At 46.2% G+C, this 22,385-nt stretch overlaps 1 protein-coding gene across 1 annotated transcript in view; it reads right to left on the bottom strand.

Annotated features, from left to right (window-relative positions):
- UIMC1 (ubiquitin interaction motif containing 1) overlaps positions 1-22,385 on the bottom strand; it is an 89,852-nt gene that overhangs the window by 25,621 nt on the left and 41,846 nt on the right. Inside the window, exon 10 of the mRNA XM_049775704.1 lies at positions 16,029-16,182. Within this exon, the coding sequence (XP_049631661.1) occupies positions 16,029-16,182 (154 nt within the window). The remainder of the gene's footprint in view (positions 1-16,028; positions 16,183-22,385) is intronic.

Below are 22,385 nucleotides of genomic sequence, written 5' to 3'. Positions count from 1 at the left end.
GTTCAAATCTTGGCATCCCATATAGTCCCCCGAGCCCACCAGGAGAGATTTCTGAGCATAAAGCCAGGAGTAACCCCTGAGTGCTGCCAGGTGTGACCCAAAAAACAAGAAAAAAAAACAAACAAACAAAAGCTAAACCTAGGATTCAGGATCTGTCAAAAAAAAAAAAAACACCCCTTTGCACTGGTTTCTGTCTTTTGTCCCCATTTACCAAGTCAGTAGAATAAATCCACACTACTGACCGAATTGAAGGAAGACAGCAAGATTTTACACACACACACACACACACGTGTGTGTGTGTGTGTGTGTGTGCGCGCTCGAGACAGAGGGAAACACCACAGAAGTTTAGTTAATATCTATCGCTACCACCCCCTCATTCTTCAATTCTCAATAATTTGGTTTTTATGTATTTTTTTCCTTTCTGATGAAAACTTTGAAGATCTCCTGGTAACTTTCAAACATGCTACACGGTGTGATGAACACCAGTCCAGAGGCTCTCCATCCATTCCCAAAACTTACTTACTGGGAGTGTTATTATCCCTCACCTCCCAACTTGGATCAACATCAATCTGTGCTCTGTATTGCTGAGCATTTTACAGATGTCACAAACAAATGGGATTCTATAGTATTTGTTTCTCTGCCTGACTTACTTCACTTAGCATAATGCCCTCAAGATCTATCCCCAATCACAAATGGCATTTCCTCTTCTTTATGTTGGCATGATAATGTCCCACTGTGTCTATACACGACATTTTATCTATTCATCCATCAGGACTTCGGTTATTTCTAGGAGTTGCTGGTAATAAAAACTATAACAATAAACACAAAAGCACAGGCTGAAAGAAGACCAACCTGGATCCTATATGGTTCCCCGAGCCTAGTCAGGCGTGATCCCAGAATACAGAGTCAGGAATAAGCCGTGAGCATCACCAGGTGTGATCCCAAACCAAAATCAAATCTGTTATGAAGCTAGCTCTGGTGTACTCCAGTCATGCTCAGGGGGCCTTGGTTGCATCAAGGACCCAGTTTCTTTTCTTTTCTTTTCTTTTTTGGTTTTTGGGCCACACCCGGCATTGCTCAGGGGTTACTCCTGGCTGTCTGCTCAGAAATAGCTCCTGGCAGGCACGGGGGACCATATGGGACACCGGGATTCGAACCAACCACCTTAGGTCCTGGATCGGCTGCTTGCAAGGCAAACACCGCTGCGCTCTCTCCAGGCCCAAGGACCCAGTTTCTTTTTTTTTTTTTTTTGGTTTTTGGGCCACACCTGGCAGTGCTCAGGGGTTCCTCCTGGCTGTCTGCTCAGAAATAGCTCCTGGCAGGCACAGGGGACCATATGGGACACCGGGATTCGAACTAACCACCTTTGGTCCTGGATCGGCTGCTTGCAAGGCAAATGCCGCTGTGCTATCTCTCTGGGCCCAGGACCCAGTTTCTTAATTCACACCCCAAGCCATTTGTTATCATTTATTTAAGAAGATTCTTCATTGTTTGTCCTGATGTGATGATAGGAATGCTGTCAGAGGCAATGAGGAAAATTTTATGGTGTCTGACCTTTCCAGAAAGCCATCTGAAAACTTCAGACATATCATCGTATCACTCCACTTTTAGTAGTCCAATTTAAAAAATAACTCTAAAATATTCAGGCAATTTTATAAAAGGCTCACTGCTATTTTAGATGTCTATCTTTAACAGAAAGGAGGGAAAAAAAGGTGAAAAACCCATGTGTGATGTAAGGAGAACATTTAAATAATAACCTCAGAATGGAGAGATAGCACAAGGGGTAAGGCACTTGCATGTGGCTGACTCTGGTTCAAGTCCAAGCATCACATGGAGTCCCCTGAGCACCACCAGGAGTGAACCTTGAATGCAAACCAGAATTAAGTCCTACAACATCAGAGGACCCGGCCCAAAAAAATAATGAGGAAGGGGAAGAAAAAACATCTCTTCTTGAGCAAAAAAGATAATGTAGGAGGGAAGGCCCTTGCTTTCCACACAGCCAACATTTCTCTTTCTCTCTCTCCTCTCTCTCTGCCCCTCTCCCCACCCCCACAATTTCTCTCACACACATACTTTTTCTCCCCAATCTCTCACACAACTCTCTCTCCCTCTCCCTCGCTCCCTCCCTTCTCCCCACCCCCCTCCAGAAGTAACCCCTCTTCCTCTGTGTCTCTACTAGCACTTTACCTTTTTTGTTTTTTTTGGGCTACAGCCAGTTATGCTCAAGGATTACTCCTGGCTCTGGACTCAGAAATCGCTCCTGGCTCAGGGGACCAGGCATCAAGCCCAGGTCTGTCCTGGGTCAGCTGTGTGCAAGGCAAAAGCCCTATTGCTGTGCTATTGCTCCAGCCCCTCTATTAGCACTTTAACTTATCCCTATCCATCCAATTTCTGCCCTGGGTCATGACCTTTCCAATATAATTCTGAGGTCCAGGAACTCTGTATCATCTCTTACCACCGGGCCACTCCCAACATGTAGTACAATACATCACTTAGCTATAGGAAATGAACCTCCCTGATCAGTAGAATAGCTGTACAAAGCAATGAAGGCATGACTTCAGAGATGGCATTATTTTTTTAATCCACAAAGATGCAAGAACACACAAAAGACCCAAACACTAAATTTATGACCTGGTACCCATAACTGTGGTTAAACACAATCCATAAGATGTGACTGAATTATTAGAGTGATACAGATATGATCTACAGCAGGGGTCTCAAACTCAATTTACCTGGGGGCCGCAGAAGGCAAAGACGGGGTGAGGCAGGGTCGCATAAGGGATTTCACACACACAAAAAAAAAAGTCCTCAAACGTCATTAACAGTTTTAATTATTTCTTCTGAACATGAATAGAACATTGAGTGAAGATCATGAACAATTCTTCTGAACATGGCATCCTTTGCCTATTCCTTGCTGCCAGAGACTTGACAGCGCTTCTTCTCACAAATCTGAACCACATTTGGCTTTAGAGAGGAAGCAGTTGAGACCCTCAGTATGGCTTGAAGATGATCATCATTAAGTCTAGACCTGTACTTTGACTTATTGAAGTTCAATGCGGAGAATAATTTTTCACACAAATATGTGCTCCCAAAAAGGCACATGGTGTGCTTGAACATTCGGGAAAGCTCAGGGAAGCTAGGGAGCAATTCTCTCAAAAATTGCCCATGCATGTCTGCTTTTCTACTAATCTCCCTGAACTTGGCTTTGAGATCAGAATTGCACTGCAAGTCAATGACTCCAATTGAAGCACAGGAGGGGCATCTTGCACATCAAAGGAAAAGGGGTCCACAAAAATTTAAAAAGTGGCTCTGTGCTTTTTGAAGTCTGCAAATCTGTGATCAAATTCCTTCTCTAGCTTAAAAATAGCATCAACATATTCCTCACCACTGAATGGTATGCCTGCATCCACAAGTTCCTTGCATGCTGGGAAATGGCAAAGGTTTGTCTGAAAGAGCTGGGATTTCCATAACACAAGTTTTGTGGAGAATGCTTTCACGTTGTCATAGGCAGCACTGATAAGCTGCCCCGGGCCTTGTAACATCTTGTTTAGTACATTCAGCTTATGTGTGATGTCAACAAGAAAAGCTAAGTCCATGAGCCATTTGTGATCACTCAACTCAGAAACAGCATTCCCATCCTTCTCCATGAAGGCTTTCACTTCTCTCAACTCAAAAAATCTTTTCAGGACATTTCCCCTGCTGAGCCAATGTACCTCGGTGAAATAAAGCACATCTCCATATTCTGACTCCATTTCCTCTAAAAAGGCACAGAACCTCCTGTGCTTTAAGCCCCTGGATCTGATTTGGTTGATGCATTTCACAACAACAGACATCACATAGTCACACGGCAGGCATTTACTGCAAAGAGCCTGCTGATGAATACTGCAGTGAAGAGCAATGGCCTTCTCTACACCCTCCTCTTCAAGTTTTTTTTTTTAACAAGTGCCACCAGTCCATTTATCTTCCCGGTCATCGATGGTGCTCCATCGGTTATTATTCCAACAAACCTCTTCCATGGCAAACCTGCATTCTCAATGGCATCACACAGATGCCGAAATATCTTATTAGCGGTGGTCTGGCCATGCATTGGAATTATTGTGAGCAGCTCCTCTGTCAATTCAAAATTGCAATCAATACCACGGACATAAATTGTGAGCTGCACAGTGTCTGTTATATCTGTGCCCTCGTCAAGAGCAACTGAGTATGCATCAAAACATTTGGCTTTCTCACGCAGTTGATGATAAATGTCACTTGACATGTCAGAAATGCGCTCTGCCAAAGTGTTGGCAGGAAGGCTGATTTTGCTAATCTGACCTTTCTTTTCCGGACAGATAATACTTGCAGCCTGTAACATGCATTTTTTTAACAAACTCTCCTGTGAATGGTTTCCCTGCCTTAGCAATCATCTCACTAACCATGTAATTAGCTTCAACTGATGCAACATTCTCTTTAGTTGCTTTCTTTTAGAAATCTTTTTTTTTTTTTGGGGGGGGGCACACCCGGCAGTGCTCAGGGGTTACTCCTGGCTGTCTGCTCAGAAAGGGCTCCTGGCAGGCACGAGGGACCATACGGGACACCAGGATTCGAACCAACCACCTTAGGTCCTGGATCAGCTACTTGCAAGGCAAACACCGCTGTGCTGTGCTATATTTCCAGGCCCTCTTGAAGAAATCTTGTTGCCTCATTAGACATGCTTTAAGACTGGCAACCCGCTTGGCTCTCTCATTTTCTTGATATTTTGCACATTCCTCAGCATGTTTAGTTGAATAATGGCGTTTCAAGTTGTATTCCTTGTGCTTGTATTCCTTGTGCACTGCAACTTTCTCTGAGCAAATAAGACATGTGGGAATGCCCCTGTGTTCAACAAAGAAATACTGAGTCTCCCACTTTTCCTGAAATTGTCTGTGCTCGTCATCAATCTTTCTCTTCACTGTAGGCTTTGATGAAGTCATGATGAAGGTATGACAAAATCTAATTCTGTAATAAACTTCTCTCCCTTAGGTCTCCGATAATGCAAGGGACAGTGGGCAGAAACAGCGGAAATGATGTCTGCGCTAGGCGCAAAGTACTTGCGATTATTCGCTTACCAAATATTCACAATAAAAAAATCGCATCAGTAAGAAAAAAATCGCATTAAGGGGAGGGAGAGGGCCCGGAGAGATAGCACAGCGGCGTTTGCCTTGCAAGCAGCCAATCAAGGACCTAAGGTGGTTGGTTCGAATCCCGGTGTCCCATATGGTCCCCCGTGCCTGCCAGGAGCTGTTTCTGAGCAGACAGCCAGGAGTAACCCCTGAGCAATGCCGGGTGTGGCCCAAAAACCAAAAAAAAAAAAAGGGGGGGGGTCACATTAAACATTTGCATACCCTGAACGGAACTGCTCGGGATATGCGAATGTTTAATGCAATTTTTTTCTTGCTAATGCGACTTTTATTGCGATTATTTGGTAAGCGAATAATCGTGAATACTGCGATATTTGAAGGCCAGCCGTGGGCCACGAATGTTGTTCCGAGGGCCGCAAACGCCCCACGGGCCTCGAGTTTGAGATCCCTGATCTACAGGGAGAGAGAACAGTGATTAAGAAGGTGCTTGTGGGCTACGATTACAATAATACAGTGGTGCTTGCTTTGCACCAGCTAACCCAGGTTCAATCCCTGGCATCCTATATGGTTCCGAGCCCACCAGCAGTGATTCCTGAGTGCAGAGATAGGATTAACCCTTGAGGACTGCAAGTTGTGGCCTGAACCCCTCCCCCAAAAGGGGGGTGCTCACATAAGACTAACAAACTCTACTCTGATTTCCAGTTCCATATAGTCCTCATCCCCAGCACTGTTATGAGCACTGAGCACAGAGGTGGGAGCAGCCACTGGGTATGACCCAATCCACCCCTCCAATAAAGGACTGACAACAATTCCCTTTGCACAAACACAAAACACAGATATTATCAGACTTAATTAACTTTGCAAGTTGGTGGCCATCTTGAAACCATGGGACCAGAGTCACCTCAAGTAGAGAGCATGCAAAGAAAGAGCCCAAGTTCTTACTACTCCACTGTGCAGCAGCCTCCCTCTAGTCATATTTTCCAAGAGGAAAAGGACCACTCTGTGTCAGTCCCCATGGTGGGTTTTGTTGCTGAAAAACTGGCGGACAGATATTCATCCCTCTTTGTTCCTCGATCTGCCTGCAGTGTACTCTTCAGTCAAATACAACTAGTCTCTCTCAACATATTCTGAATCTCAAGAGACAGTTCCTTCCAATAAAGGCTGCAAGGCTAAGATGCTGACAGATCTTGGCCTTCTTGCAAAGGCTAGCACTACGTGCTGGACTATCGCTTTGCCCCCCCCCCACCCCAAGCCCATGCTCTTGCTACTTACTCTCTCCAAAGCAATCTTTCCAACTGTGAATACCTCTGGAGTTCATGTCAACAGGAATCTACCCTCAGCTTTCTAGCCAAGAACCACAAAACCCAAGTAACACACCAATGAGAAGTATTGTTGAGTCCAAGGAAAATCAGATAAGGCAAAATCTAGGTCTTGCAAATAGAGAAAGTGAACTTGGTCTAATTTAGGAGAGGGCTGGAAAGATAGCATGAAGGTAGGGCATTTGCCTTACATGCAGAAGGAGAATGGTTTGAAATCTGGCATCCATATGGTCCCCCCAGCCTGCCAGGGACAATTTCTGAGCGCAGAGCCAGGAGTAACCCAAAGTGCTGCAGGGTGTGACCCAAAAAAAAACAAAAAAAAAAAAAATTTAGGAAAGAAGTTTAAATGATGCTCCAATCAGGAGCTGGAGAGATTGCACAGCGGTAGGGCATTTGCCTTGACAAAGCCCATCCAGGACAGACAATGGTTCAAATCCCAGCATCCCATATGGTCCCCCAAGCCTGCCAGGAACGATTTCTGAGCACAGAGCCATAAGTAACCCAAGTGCCGCCAGGTATGACCCAAAAACCAAAATAAATAAGTAAATAAAAAATGTTCTGATTTAGATTTTGGCTGAGTGACTTGAGTCAAATCTATTCCCGGCCTCAAACCCTCTGTTAGCTGTCAGGCAAATCTCTAGCAGGGTTTCTTTACCTCTACCCACCCTCTTGCCAACCAGTATTTCCCAGAGAAATCTGTGATGAGCAATCTAATTCCTAGCAGAATTTTTTGTTGTTGTTTTGGTTTGGTTTTTTGGCCACACCCGGTGATTCTCAGGAGTTACTCGTGGCTATGTGCTAAAAAATCGCTCCTGGCTTGGGGGACCATATAGGATGCCGGGGGATCAAACCGCTATCAGTCCTAGGCTAGCACACACAAGGCAGACGCTTTACTGCTTGTGCCACCACTCTGGCCCTCCTAGCAGAATTTTTACTCTAAAGAACAGATCTAGAAAAAGCATCTACTGCTGAGGCTTTGTTTCACCAACTCTCATAACTTCTCACTAGCTAATTCCCTATCAGTTAGGATGTGTATATGTATGTGTGCATCTGTGTTTGTGTGGTGGCAGTTGGGGTATCTGGCCATGCTCAGGGAGCACTCCTGGTGGTGCTTGGGGGACCTTATGCAGTGTCCAGGATGGAAACAGGGATGGTTGTATGCAAGACAAGTGCCTAACTAGCTGCACCATAGGCCCTTCCCTTGACATTTCCTTGAGCAAATCTGTCTTTCCCTGGACTCAGCCTAGTGGGTCAGCTTCATGTATCAGCACACCAGAAACTTGGCCTTCAGAAAGACTTCACCAGACACAAAGAATGTTCCATAATTATAGCAGCTACCTTTTATTGAAATTGATTGTGTTCCCATAGCATGCTAGACACAGTGCTCAGTGTTTCACAAGGTAGCTCTTATTCTCCCTGCAATCCTGAAGATGTCGAACTAATATTACAAATAAGGGACCTGACGCACTCAAAGATAGGGTCATTTGTCCAGCATTACCCAGCCTGACAAGAACTGCAGCTGGAATTTAAGCACAGATGGGCCTAGCACCGAAGGCTGCTGCTCCCATTTGGTCATCTTGCTAAAAATAGAATCTTGGCAGGTCTCCCAGCTTCCACCCTTGTCCCCCCACCGAAAGGATCTATTCCTGCACCAGCCAGCATAATACCTTTGCTCAAATATCAATCCAATGAACCTTCCGATGGACCCTCTTTTGCACAACGCAAATGTTCATTCTCACAGGAGCCTTAAGAAGCCTCGATGCGGGGCCGGGCGGTGGCGCTAAAGGTAAGGTGCCTGCCTTGCCTGCGCCAGCCTTGGACGGACCGAGGTTCGATCCCCTGGTGTCCCATATGGTCCCCCAAGCCAGGAGCAACTTCTGAGCACATAGCCAGGAGTAACCCCTGAGCATTACCGGGTGTGGCCCAAAAACCAAAAAAAAAAAAAAAAAAAAAGCCTCGATGCTAAGTCTGCTTCCTCTTCCTTTCCCCAGTGACCCCCTCTGGCCTCTCTGTTCCTTTCCAGCATTTTCTACATGCTCCAGCCATGTCACCACCTGTGCGCTTCTCATGAACACCAAGTCCATCTCTTCAATCTCTGTCTGTACTTCCTGTTGTCTCAACTGTAATACACTCTCCTTTTCACCTCCAAATCCTCTGTGTGTCCACCTCACTTACCTTTAGGCTCTGCCCAAGGTCACCTTCCCACTAAGATCTTTCCTAACAGAGTACTTTATTATTTATCTATTCAGGTTACATATTTTTGGGTTTGGGAGCCATACCCAGCAATGCTCAAGGATCACTCCTGGCAAAATTCTGTTTACTACATGTGGAAGGAGGAATGTCAAACTGGATTTGGCCTACATGCAAGGGAAGCCAATTATTTATTTATTTATTTTGCTTTGGGGCTATACCCAGTGGTGCTCAGAGGTTACTCCTAACTCTGCATTCAAGAATTACTGCTGGTAGTGTTTGGGGAACCATAGGGGAAGCCAGGGCTTGATCCCAGGTCAGCTGTATGCAAGGCTGTATATAGCCTTATCCACTGGACTATTGTCTGGCCCCCAATTTTTTTTTCTTTTGGGGTTGCAACTAGCGATGCTTGGGGTGGGGTGAGAGGCTCTGTTCTAAGTTACTCCTTCCTGGTGCTGCTCAAGGGACCATGTAGTACTAGGGACCAAATGGGGTAGGCCACACACAAAGCAAACACCTTAACCCTTATGCTATTTCCTCAACTCTTAAATCACTGCTTTCTGACTCAATGGTGTTTTCTCAGATGTTTCTTTCCCCATCTAATTATTAATCACTCTTTTTTGGGGTCACACCGGCAGCGCTCAGGGGTTACTCCTGGCTCTGTGCTCAGAAATCACCCCTGGCAGGCTTGGGGAACCCTATGGGATGCTGGGATTCAAACCACCATCCATCTGCGTGAAGGCAAATGCCCTATCGTTGTGCTATCTCTCCAGCCCCTCGATCCCCCCCCCTTTATTTTTATGTGGCCCACTTTTGATCCTCAGTGGTGTTACCTGGTCCCCCAAAGCACCAAGACTGAGTGCTGAGCTTGGGCCTGAACAGTCCCCAAGCACCACTGGATGTGGCCCCAAACACACCTTCCCCTCAATTAATGGTCAAGGGTGATAAAAACAGCAAGGAAGGTGTTGTCTTGCACACAGCTGAACTGGATTTGATATCCAGCAACCCAGGAATAATTCTTGAGTACAAAGTTAGGAGTAATCCCTGAGTTCTACTGGGTGTGGTCCAAAAACCAAACAACAACAAAAATTACCACCTTAGAGCTACTACATGTTTATTTACAGCCACAATTTCAGTACCAGAGTAAAATTGTTTGTAAGAGGGACTGTATCTAATAGACAGGAAGTACTTAAAGTTTACTGAATGACCGAATGGAACACTTTAGTTCCTCTAGGTGTTTAAGTGAAGATAGCTCCAAAGACATTTTCCAGAAAGCAAATGCAAATGCAACTGCCTTTTTCCTTGGGGAGATTCAATTTGCAAATCCTCTCCCCTCAAATAATGCATTGACACAGTTTTATTTCCCCAAGAAGTGAATTGATGGTCCTGCCATGGAGCAAGAAACTGAGCTGTCAGAGGCAACTTAACCTGTGTGGACTATTATAATCAAATAAAACTTACAGCCAAGTTAATCAGAAATATATTTAATGATATGCATAATTGTTATTGTGCAGCATGGTAACTAGGCATAAATGGGAGACACTCCATGTAAATGACTTTAATTACTATTTCTTCTACACAGCCAAACCAAGCATGTCTAGGATCAGATTTGGGGGGGAGGGAGAAAGGAGGGGGAAAACTGGGACTCTCCAGGGAATTAAAGTTCTCTCTTCTATCTCCATTCCCCTCCCTCCCTCCACCTGACTCTGCATACAAGGAATCAATCCTGAGGTTTGGGGACCATATAGGGTGCTAGGGATAGAATCTGGATTGGCTGCACACCAGGTAAAAAACTTAACCCGCTAAGCTCTCTAACCCAGTAGGTCCTCTCATACTCCATCCCCACAGACACTGGGTTCACGATACCTCAATTTGACTGTCATCAAAGATAATCCGTGCTTGCCAGGAGCAATTTCTGAGCACAGAGTAAACCCTAAACACCGCCAGGTGTGACCCTCCCCCCCCCCAAAAAAAAAACAAAAAAAAGAAAGGGGAAAATTCTTCCCTAGGAAAATTCTTATTTTGGGGGGGTTTTGGGTCACACCCGGCAGCTTTCTGGGGTTACTCCTGGCTCTAAGCTCAGAAATTGCCCCGGGCAGGCACGGGGGACCACATGGAATGTCGGGATTCTAACCACCATCCTGCATGAAAGGCAAACGTCTTACCTCCATGCTATCTCTCCGGCCCCGAGAATTCATTTTTATTTTTTGGCTTTGGGCCACATGCAGCTATGCTCAGGAGACCCAATGAGGAAGCAAGGACTGAACATGGGTCAGCTGTGTGCAAAGTAAGAGCCCTACCCCCTATACTACTCTCCATTTCTTTTTTTGTTTGTTTTTGGACCATACCCAGTGGTACTCAGGAATTACTCCTGGCAAGTTTGGGGAACCATATGGGATGCCAGGGATTAAAACCTGGGCTGGCTGTGTGCCAGGCAAACACTCTACCCACTGTGCTATCACTCCAGTCCTGCTCCTTCATTTCTTTTAAGTTCCCTTCATTCTTTTTTTTTTAAGGCCTTAAAAACTAGGCCTCTAAGGGCAGGAGAGATAGCACAGCAGTAAGGCATTTGCCTTGCAAGCAGCCGATCCAGGATAGACAGTGGTTCAAATCCCAGCAGTCCATATGGTCCCCTGTGCTTGCTAGGAGCAATTTTTTTTTGTTTTTTTTGGTTTTTGGGCCACACCTGGTGATGCTCAGGGGTTACTCTTGGCTGTCTGCTCAGAAATAGCTCCTGGCAGGCACGGGGGACCATATGGGACACAGTGATTTGAACCAACCACCTTAGGTCCTGGATTGGCTGCTTGCAAGGCAAACACCGCTGTGCTATCTCTCCGGGCCCTAGGAGCAATTTTTGAGCACAGAGCTAGGAGTAACCCCTGAGCATGGCCGGGTGTGACCCAAAAAGCCAAACAAACAAAAACCCCAGGCCTTGGGCCCGGAAAGATAGCACAGCAGCGTTTGCCTTGCAAGCAGCCGATCCAAGACCAAAGGTGGTTGGTTCAAATCCTGGTGTCCCCTATGGTCCCCTGTGCCTGCCAGGAGCTATTTCTGAGCAGACAGCCAGGAGTAACCCCTGAGCACCGCCGGGTGTGGCCCAAAAACAAAACTAAACAAAAACAAACAAACAAAAAAACCCAGGCCTCTGTCTCCAATCACAAAGCTAAGAAGAACTGAAACACTCACTCCCACTGGGCAAGGAAGATATAGCAGGCTAATGGATATAAAAATCAAATCATAACAAACCTGGGGTCAGAGAAATAGGACAGCAATAAGAGGCTTGTCTTACACACAGCTTACCATGCAAGGGATTCCCCTAAGCACCATGAGTAAGCTCTGACTCATGGGCCCAACACACACACATACCCCTACTTTGGACCACCAACTGTTTGCCAAGAATGTGGCTAAGATTTGTGACCAGAGACTCAGTGGGATAGCCTGGGTCTTTGGTTGGTGTCCTGGTCACTAGCCTACTGGGGGGTGAGGTGGCACAGATAGCCCAGATGCTGATGGAAAACTGAATTGGGGGATGACAGGCCCCATTCCCCCCTTGTCTCTTGGGAGGGGGCTGAGGAGAGACATGGCATGGTCTTGGTGACATCTGCTGCCCTCTGCTGTCAAAAGGGGCTCTGTTCAGTGCTCCAACTCTAGCCGGGAGCCCTGCTTTTTTTTTTTTTTTTTTTTTTTTTTTTTTTAATTTTTGGGCCACACTGGTGATCCTCAGGGGTTACTATGCGCTCAGAAATTGCTCCTGGGGCCGGGTAGGTGGCGCTGGAGGTAAGGTGTCTGCCTTGCAAGCGCTAGCCAAGGAAGGACCGCGGTTCGATCCCCCGGCGTCCCATATGGTCCCCCCAAGCCAGGGGCGATTTCTGAGCACATAGCCAGGAGTAACCCCTGAGCGTCAAACGGGTGTGGCCCAAAAACCAAAAAAAAAAAAAAAAAAAAAAAAGAAATTGCTCCTGGCTTGGGGGACCAAATGGGACACCGAGGGATTGGACCATGGCCTGTCCTACGTGCAAGGCAAATGCCCTACCGCTACACCATTGCTCCGGCCCCATGGAGCCCTGTTCATTGAATCAAGCCTGACCAGGGGAGCCAAGAGACAGGGCTCTGAGACACACATGCAGACAGAGAAGGCTGGTCTTGAGGGGAGGAGGAGTGCCCTTCTTTTCAGTCTCATAGTCCCTGCCTCACTTCCCCTGCATGCTGCAGTCTCAAATCACTTGTACCACCTAACAATCAGCTTGGTAATTAGCTCAAGGTGACCCTGAGCTTGAGAAAACTGAGAAACAGGCCCAACTCCATCCTGACAGCAAGGACTTGGGTCTGTGAGATTTCTCCTTGAAGATCAGGACAGAACAGGATGAAAAGCAGGTATTGCACCATTGGAAGCTGCTGCTGATAATATATACCAAAGCTTCCCAGAAACCCTAACACATACACAGAGGGCACGCTGGGAGATAGCGAGGAGCTATTCCATTACTGCTCCTCTCCTAATAATTCTGATGGCAGACAGGCCAGCTTGATCTGGCACAGAGCAGCATTTAGTGTCTCCAACTCATTTATCTATTGCCCTCAAGGCTGAGCAGGCCATCGACAGGGCTGAGACCCACTGGGGGAAGTACGTTGGGGTGAGGCAGAATAGAGAATCTCTCTTTACTCTGATCACTGCTCAGCATCTTTCAGCTTTGGAACTGACTGCTGAAAAGCAGATGAGACAGATCTGACAGATTCAAACTGCAGCTAGGGTCCTCATGCTTCATGGCATTTCAAGTCAATGGAAAGTGATGAGCAGATTTAGAACATTTAATTTTTCTATTGGGAGGGAATGTTTCTTCAAAAGCCACACCCAGAGGTGGCTCTGGGGTCACTCTGATGAGTCAGAATAGGTACCAGAGGGATCAGAACCAAGGCTGGCTGCATGACAGTCAAGTAAGTGCCTTAACTTCTGTATTAAATCTCTGGTTCTTAAAATATTACACTGTGGTACTGAAGAAAGAGTACAACAGGTAAGGTACTTGCCTTGCACATGACCAACCAGTTTTTGAAAACAGGGTTTAATAAATTAAGACATCATGATGTCAATGCTACTGCTGAATGCCTAGTTACATTTCAAAAACAGCTGGGTTTTTTTTCCCATGGAGAGCAGTAAAGTACCTCCTTATTTAATCAACATGAAGTGGATTATTTGGGAAAACATGAAACAACATATGCCTTTCTTTCCTGAAAATTCCAAGTAATAAAAGTGGAGGCCAGAGTAATAGCAGGTAGTGCTTGCTTTGCACAAGGCCAACCCAGTTTTGATCTCTTCCAACCTACAGGGTACCCCAAGATCTACCAAGAGATCCCTGAGCACACAGACCAAGAGTAAATCCTGAACACAGCTGGATATGGTCCTAAAACAAAAACAGAAAGAAAAAAAAAGTTCTTCAAAATTATCAGTTGTAGAAACAGTACATTGGGAAGGCATTGCCTTGCATGCAGCTAACCTGGGTTCATTAAGCCACATAAGGAGTGATCCCTAAACACAGAGCCAGATGAAAAGCCTAATTATCCAGGTGTGGTTCCTCCCACCCACACCCAAAAAATAAAATCCATTATAATTAGACAATCTAATGAAATGCCTCAGAGTTATGAGAATTCAATGACACCCAAGTAGAAAGCCACACCTGAGCTCTGCTCAGCCTGGTGCCCCCACTGACAGCAGGCTGGGCAGATGAGTTGACCTTCATAAGACAGAAGGCCCAGTGGGACAGAGATGGTTTCACTGAGTCCTGCACGAAGATTCTCATGGTCACTACCTTCTACTGTGCCCAAAAGCAAGCCGGTGAGGCAAATAATCAAGAGTAGCAGGTGAACGAATACGACATTCCATTCAGGAGGCTATTTTATTTAGGTCCAATTTCTTTTTTTTTTTTTTTTTTTGGTTTTTGGGCCACACCCGGTAACGCTCAGGGGTTACTCCTGGCTATGCGCTCAGAAGTTGCTCCTGGCTTGGGGGACCATATGGGACACCGGGGGATCGAACCGAGGTCCGTCCAAGGCTAGCGCTGGCAAGGCAGGCACCTTACCTTTAGCGCCACCGCCTGGCCCTTTAGGTCCAATTTCTACCAAGAAAAACACAGGGCCAAAGAGCGATAGCACAACATGGATCATGATTTGAATCCCGACATCCCATATGGTTTCCCAAGCCTGCTAGGAGTGACTTATGAGCACAGAGTAACCCGAGTGCCGGTGTAACCCAAAAACAAAGGAAAACCCAAACCCACAAATAAAACAAAACCAAGGACTTGATTTTTTTTTTTTTGGAGGGGCCATAGCAGGTAGTACTCAGAGCTAAATTCAGACTCTGTGGTCAGGGATCACTCCTGATAAGACTTGGAGGACCCTGTGGAAGTACCTGGAATTGAACTCAGGTCAGTCACATGTAAGGAAGTGTCCAGCCTGCTGTACTGTACTGTACAGTCCTCCAAGAGACTTGTTTTGCATGAAAAATGGGGCACTGGGGCACCCCAAGCCAAAAAGCATCATAGTATTTGAGTATTTATACAATGAAATGTGATATCCATAGTACTGCATGGTGTTTGGCCAGCCAACAGCCAAACGTAAGTTGAAACATTCATAGATGGAAGGCTTTTTGTTCTTCTTTCCCTGAGGTATGTGGAACAAAGAAATTTAAAAAATAGAGGCTGGTGCAAAAATGCAGCAGAAAAGGTGCTTACCTAGCACATAACCAACCCGGGTTTAATCCCTGGCCCCCAGGGAGTTTCTCCAAGACCTACCAGGAGTGACAGCTGAGTGTAGAGCCAAGAGTAAGTTCTGAGCAACAAATGTGAATTAAAGCCCCTCCAAAAAGAAAAGTACTAGAGGGGCCGGGCGGTGGCGCTAAAGGTAAGGTGCCTGCCTTGCCTGCGCTAGCCTTGGACAGACCGAGGTTCGATCCCCCGGTGTCCCATATGGTCCCCCAAGCCAGGAGCAACTTCTGAGCACATAGCCAGGAGTAACCCCTGAGCGTTACCGGGTGTGGCCCAAAAACCAAAAAAAAAAAAAAAAAAAAGTACTAGAAAACTAACCAGAGAGAAAACAAATACACAGAGTGTAAGAACCTCAATTTTAGGGGCTAAAGAGTTAGTATAGAGCTCTGCTTAATATGTAGTGACCCTGCTGAATTCCCAGTACCAAATATGGATCCTGGAACATCCCTGGTGTGTCCTGGAGATCCATCCCTAAGCACTGCCAGAGTGAGCTAGGGTGACCCAAGTGATCCGAAGCACTGACCTGCCACATGTTGAAATTGCCAAGAAAGGTTCCCAGAGCTTCCTAAGCTCAGTTTGGGGGGTTCCTAAACTGTACTGTCTCAAGTTACAAAATCAATGGATACACTTCATACCACTTTGTGCCCCAGATGCTGAGTCCTTACCTTTCTCTTGCTCCACGAGTCCATTGCAGTACATGGCATGAAGCTCAATCTTCGTTGGCGGGAAACCTTGGTCACAAAGCGGACAGGACACTTGCATGTTGAACACGAAGGCAGACGAATGGATTTTCTTCTCAGTGTCATTCCCGCTATCAACCTAAAAAAACCCCACAAAAACAGTTAACAGTCAACTCTACTTCATAAATGAACATACACACACACATCCTCCCCCCAAATCCCTCAATGGCAAGAGGCCACATTCCATGTCTGCATTCAAAGGGACATATCTAGGAGCCAGAGTACCAGAGTAATAGAACAGTGGGCAAGGAACTTGCCTTGTAGGTGACTAATCTGGGCTCAATCTCCAGCACCCTTGAACACCTGAGCTGGGTGTGGCTTCCTCACAAAACATTCTTCACCAGACACAAAGTAGCAAAGGCATATTACCTTGAATATGGCCAATCCTGTATTTAATCCTCAACATTGCACAGGGACCCTCAAGTAGTACCAGGAGCTAGGCATAGCCTCAGAGTACTGACAGATATGGCCCACGGCACCCATACTTCTCCTTTCAAAAAAAGAAATGAATAAATAAACCTTGAGCTTTCACATCTGAGAGAAAACACTGGCAGCTGCTGCTGGGCCCAGATCTCGGGAGCCTTTGTTGGATGGGAGCAGAGATTTGGCCCTGACAAAGGCCCAACACTCCATCTACCCACATTCAGCTCCTGCTGCCATCAGAGAAACCACCTATGATGATCTTGGAGACAAGGTAACTGATTGACTCAGCCCCACCAATCCTGAAGCACACAGCCACATATGCAGCCAGTGACACCTCAAAACTTCAAAGAACTGGCATACAGTACAACACAGCAAGAAAATTAGACAGGAAGTTGTGTAGAAGTCCACTAAACTCAATGAGTGAAAACAATAACACAGGAGGCTCAACTATAGTGTACCTAACAACTTAGGAAATACTCAATGACTTTGGTAAAAACATATGTGATATATGTTATAACAAGCTATGTAAATTATTTTATGCCTGCTAAAGGGAAGGCTTGGGGGTGGGTAGAAAACTGGGGATATTGGTGAAAGGTCACATTAGTGATGGGACTGATGTTCGAACAATGGATACCTGAAAGAACTGTATTTTTCTTTTCTTTTCTTTTTTTTTTGTTTTGTTTTGTTTTTGGGCCACACCCGGCGGTGCTCAGGGGTTACTCCTGGCTGTCTGCTCAGAAATAGCTCCTGGCAGGCACGGGGACCATATGGGACACTGGGATTCGAACCAACCACCTTTGGTCCTGGATTGGCTGCTTGCAAGGCAAACGCCGCTGTGCTATCTCTCCGGGCCCAAGAACTATATTTTTAATAACTTGTAAATCAGTGTTTAAATAAAATTTCATACAAAAAAAAAATCTCAGAAGGACCAAAGCAATACCACAGTGGTAGGGCATTTGCCTCCCACATGACAGACCTCGGTTTGATCCCCAGTATCCCATATGGTCCCCTGAACCTGCCAGGAGCGATTTCAAAGCACAGAGCCAGGAGTAACCTCTGAGTATCGCCAGGTGTGGTCCAAAATCCAAAATTTAAAAAACTCACATTCCCAATTAAATTGTCAAAATGAAGACTGAGAAAGACATTACAACATGGACAATTCAGGGGACAGATAGATAGCATGAAGGTAAGGCATTTGCCTTGCATACAGAAGGTCGGTGGTTAGAATCCTGGCATTCCATATGGTCCCCTGAGCCTGCCAGGAGTGATTTCTGAGCAGAGAGCCAGGAGTAACCCCTGAGCGCTGCTGGGTGTGACCCCAAAAAACAAACAAACAACAAATGGACAATTCTCCAGTGCCTACATACTCTATACAAAACACTGAGCAGGTGTTAACTCAATTATTCTAATAGTAACCTACCACATTGTGTATCTTTTTGGGTTTTGGTTCATACCCAGCTCAGGGGTTACTCCTGGCTCTGCACTCAGAAATCACTCCTGGAAGGCTCAAGGGACCATATCGGATACCGGGAATCGAATTGGGGTCTGTTCTGGGTTGGTCGAATGCAAGGCAAATGCCCTGCTGCTGTCCATCACTCCAGCCCCATTCTGAATCTTTTTATAGAGGGGAGAAAAGTGTTGTCAGGGTCTGGAAATTGGACAGGGAGCAAAATCCCTTGAACACTACCTGGGATCACTCCTAAGCACCTCTAGGTATGGTCCAAATACCCAGCACCCCACCCCACAAAAAAAGTGTTGCAGGTCAGGAGCTTATATAGCAATTAGAACTCAATGGGCTGGGCCAGAGCGATAACACAGGAGTAGGGCATTTGCCTTGCATGCAGAAGACCCCCAGGACAGACAAAGTTTCGATCCCCAGCATCCCATATGGTCCCCCAAGCCTACCAGGAGCAATTTCTGAGCACAGAGCCAGAAATAAGCCCTGAGCACTGCTGGGTGTGACCCAAAAACTAAACAAACAAAAAGAACTCAATGGGCTGAAACAATAGTACAGTAGGTAGTTTGCCTTGCACGCTGGCCAACCAGGGCTCAATCCTCAACATCCCATATGGTCCTCCTGCACTACCAGGAGTGATCCCTAAGTACAGAGCCAGGAGTAAGCCCTGTGCACTGTTGTGTGTGGCCCCAAAACAAAAAGCATCTGCCCAGCATGTACCCAATCCAGGTCAATTCTTGATACCAAATGGTCACCCAAACACTGCACTAGGGTTGCCTGGGAAATTCCCAGTACCTCAGGGCCCAAGCAGTCATGTGCTCAAACCTAGAAATTAAAACAAGAACCACCAGTAGGCTTCCCACACCAAAAGGAAAATAAAAAGTAAGTAAGTTAAAGAATAATTTATTTAACTTTTTTTTTTTTTTTTTTTGGTTTTTGGGCCACACCCGGCGGTGCTCAGGGGTTACTCCTGGCTGTCTGCTCAGAAATAGCTCCTGGCAGGCACGGGGACCATATGGGACAACGGGATTCGAACTAACCACTTTTTTTTTTTTTTTTTTGGTTTTTGGGCCACACCCGGCGGTGCTCAGGGGTTACTCCTGGCTGTCTGCTCAGAAATAGCTCCTGGCAGGCACAGGGGACCATATGGGACACCGGGATTCCAACCAACCACCTTTGGTCCTGGATTGGCTGCTTGCAAGGCAAACACCGCTGTGCTATCTCTCCGGGCCCGAACTAACCACTTTTGGTCCTGTATCGGCTGCTTGCAAGGCAAACGACGCTGTGCTATCTCTCTGGGCCCAACTTTTATTAAGTTTAACTTATAATTACAACTCATTGATAAATGCATGATAACGACTTCTAAGTCATACTTGATTATAATGACTTAGGATAAATGAATTAATAATTAAACAGACCAAGGGCTCAAGTGCCAACCTACCTCTTTGAGGTTGTCGCTACCTCAGGATGTTTGGGTCACCATTCCCAACAGTCTGGAGATGACCATATTAAATACAGTTTTTCTAAGGTGGAGGGTAGGGGAAGTTTGGGGTGCTACCCCTGAAGATCATTAGGGTTACTCCCTGGATCTATGCTCAAAATTGCCCAGTAGGGGGGCGCTCAGAGAACATATGCAGTGCTAAGGATGGAGCAAAATTGGCAGTATGCAAGGTAATGCTTTACTCATCCCTCCAGTATTCTCTCTAGCCTGAGGCCTTTTCAGTCTCTTGAAAGGCAGGCACTGACCCTCATCACTCTGGACCCAAGAAGTTAGAAGACAAAGGGGTTCAAAGAAAAAGCAGTACCTCTTAAAGAGGGACGTTAAGAACCTCGCCTGCCCTTGGATCAATAAGGCAATACCGCTTGGGTTTTATTTGTGCCTCCTTTAGTGAAAAAGAAAATAAGAAGGCATGAAGAAAAATACTGAAGACAAGTCAGTGCTTCTGTGTGGCTGTTCTTCCGCCTGACCTCTCTTCCGTCTCCTGGTATTTTATAGCCATTATTTCTCCCTGAGGTGCTGGAGCAGGGCCAGGCAGACCCAGGCAGGGCCCTTTTACATAGTTCAGAGCTGAGAATGCTGCAGTGATGAAATATACAGGAGTGTGAGCACTGCAGCAACAAAGCCTCACTAGGGCAGCACACACTAGCCGATCCATGTTACCTTACTCCTAATGGCTTCCACTGCCACCAATAAGCAGGGCGCAGCAAGGTTGGGATTATACCTCACTGGAGAGAAAAAAGAAAATCCTGGGGCCAGAGCAATAGCACAGCGTAGGGTGTTTGCCTTGCATACAGCCAATCCAGGATGGTGGTTCGAATCCCAGCCAGGAGCAATTTCTGAGCGCAGAGCCAGTTGTAACCCCTGAGTGTCACCGGGTGTGACCCAAAAACCAGGCCAAAAACAAAAACAAAAAAATCCTGCCAGCATAATGAACCAGAAGCCAAACTCAATGGGAAATGCAAGAGAACTAGAATAGGGTATAAAATGCTTGCCTTGCAACTGACTGGCCCCAATTCAATCCCTGGCACCACTCTGAGCAATGGGCCAGGAATAAGCACTGATATAGCCGCAAAACAAAATTCAATGGGAGGGCCCAGAGAGATAGCACAGCAGCGTTTGCCTTGCAAGCAGCTGATCCAGGACCAAAGGTGGTTGGTTCAAATCCCGGTGTCCCATATGGTCCCCCGTGCCTGCCAGGAGCTATTTCTGAGCAGATAGCCAGGAGTAACCCCTGAGCACCGCTGGGTGTGGCCCAAAAACCAAAAAAAAAAAAAAAAAAAATTCAATGGGAGATCAGCTGAGCTTGGTAGGGTGGTTTGGGGGTTCAATTTTGTTTCATTTATTTTCTATGTTTAGGCGATCTCTAAAAGTGACTGCCTGCGGCTAGAGACAATATAGAATGAGGGCATTTACCTTGCATGTAGCTAACTCAGGTTCAATCCTGGCACCCCATTAGTCCCCTGAGCACACTAGAAGTGATTCCTAAGTACATAGCCAGGACTAAGATCTAAGCAGTGCCAAGGGTGGCCTGAGAACCAACATAAATTAGGGGTCGAAGTAGTGGCACATTGGTAGAGCATTTGCCTTGCATGCAGCTGACCAAGGAAGAACCGCGGTATGATCCCCTGGCATCGCATCCCCCAAGCCAGGAGCAATTTCTTTTTTTTTTTTTTTTTTTTTTTTTTGGTTTTTGGGCCACACCCGCTTGACGCTCAGGGGTTACTCCTGGCTATGTGCTCAGAAATCGCCCCTGGCTTGGGGGGACCATATGGGACGCCGGGGGATCGAACCGCGGTCCTTCCTTGGCTAGCGCTTGCAAGGCAGACACCTTACCTCCAGCGCCACCTACCCGGCCCCAGGAGCAATTTCTGAGTGCATAGCTAGGAGTAACCCCTGAGCGTCACCGGGTGTGGCCCCAAAACCAAAATAAATAAATAAATAAATAAATAAATAAGATAAACCTGCGAATGTATTAAGAAAGAGACGGAAAGTCCACCTAAATAGTAAGTCAGAGTTTCACTGGGCTGCAGAGAGAGTTAAGAGGTGGAATGTTTTGTATCTTGCCAATCCAAGTTCAAATTCCCAACACCAAACATGGTTTCTTCCAGAACTGCTAGGGGTCACTCCTGAGCACAGAGCTACAGTCCTTGAGTACTGACATGTGTGGCCCACCCTCCAAAGTTTTCAACAACTGCTAGAAAATGTTATTATCAACAACATGCCTTTTACTAAAGTAAACACACTGTCAGAGGCTGAAGCAATAGTACAGCAAGCAGAAAAGAGTGCTTACTGTGCACATAGCTGAACAAAGCTCAATCCTTTTTGTCCCCAAGCCTGCCAGTAATAATCTCTGAACAGTCAGAAGTAACCTCTGACTACCAGCTGGTATGGCCCCAAACCAACCAAACAAAATAAGACACTCTGAGGGGCAGGACATGGTTTAAAGGGCTGGGAAGTGTGCCTCACATAGGGAGTCCTAGATTTGATCCCTGGCACCACATGGTCCATCCCCCCAAGCACAAAATATGAAGCTAGTAGACTCCACGCACCAATGGGTATATCCCAAAAAGCAAAATTAAACAGGTGCCAAAGAAACCTCACAGGAATAAAGGCCCTAGTCTTGTAAACTCTGTGGTGCCAGAGGGATCAAACCTGGGTAAAATGAAAATGTCTATACCATCTCTCCAGCCCTGACTCTATTGTCTGATTATATCAAGAAGTAAGGGCTGAAAATTGTCATTATGAACATAATGTGTCCCAATATATATTTTTGTTTGTCTGGGGGCCACTTGGGTCTCTCAAGGGTTATTTCTGGCTCTGCACTAAGAAATTACTCCTGGCAGGCTCAGGGAACCATATGGGATGCAAGGCATGCAAGACAAACCCCCTACCTGCTGTATTA

This window comes from Suncus etruscus, chromosome 6, assembly GCF_024139225.1.
Source record: "Suncus etruscus isolate mSunEtr1 chromosome 6, mSunEtr1.pri.cur, whole genome shotgun sequence".
NCBI classification, from domain to species: domain Eukaryota; kingdom Metazoa; phylum Chordata; class Mammalia; order Eulipotyphla; family Soricidae; genus Suncus; species Suncus etruscus.
This window is presented reverse-complemented; position numbering and strand designations above follow the sequence as displayed.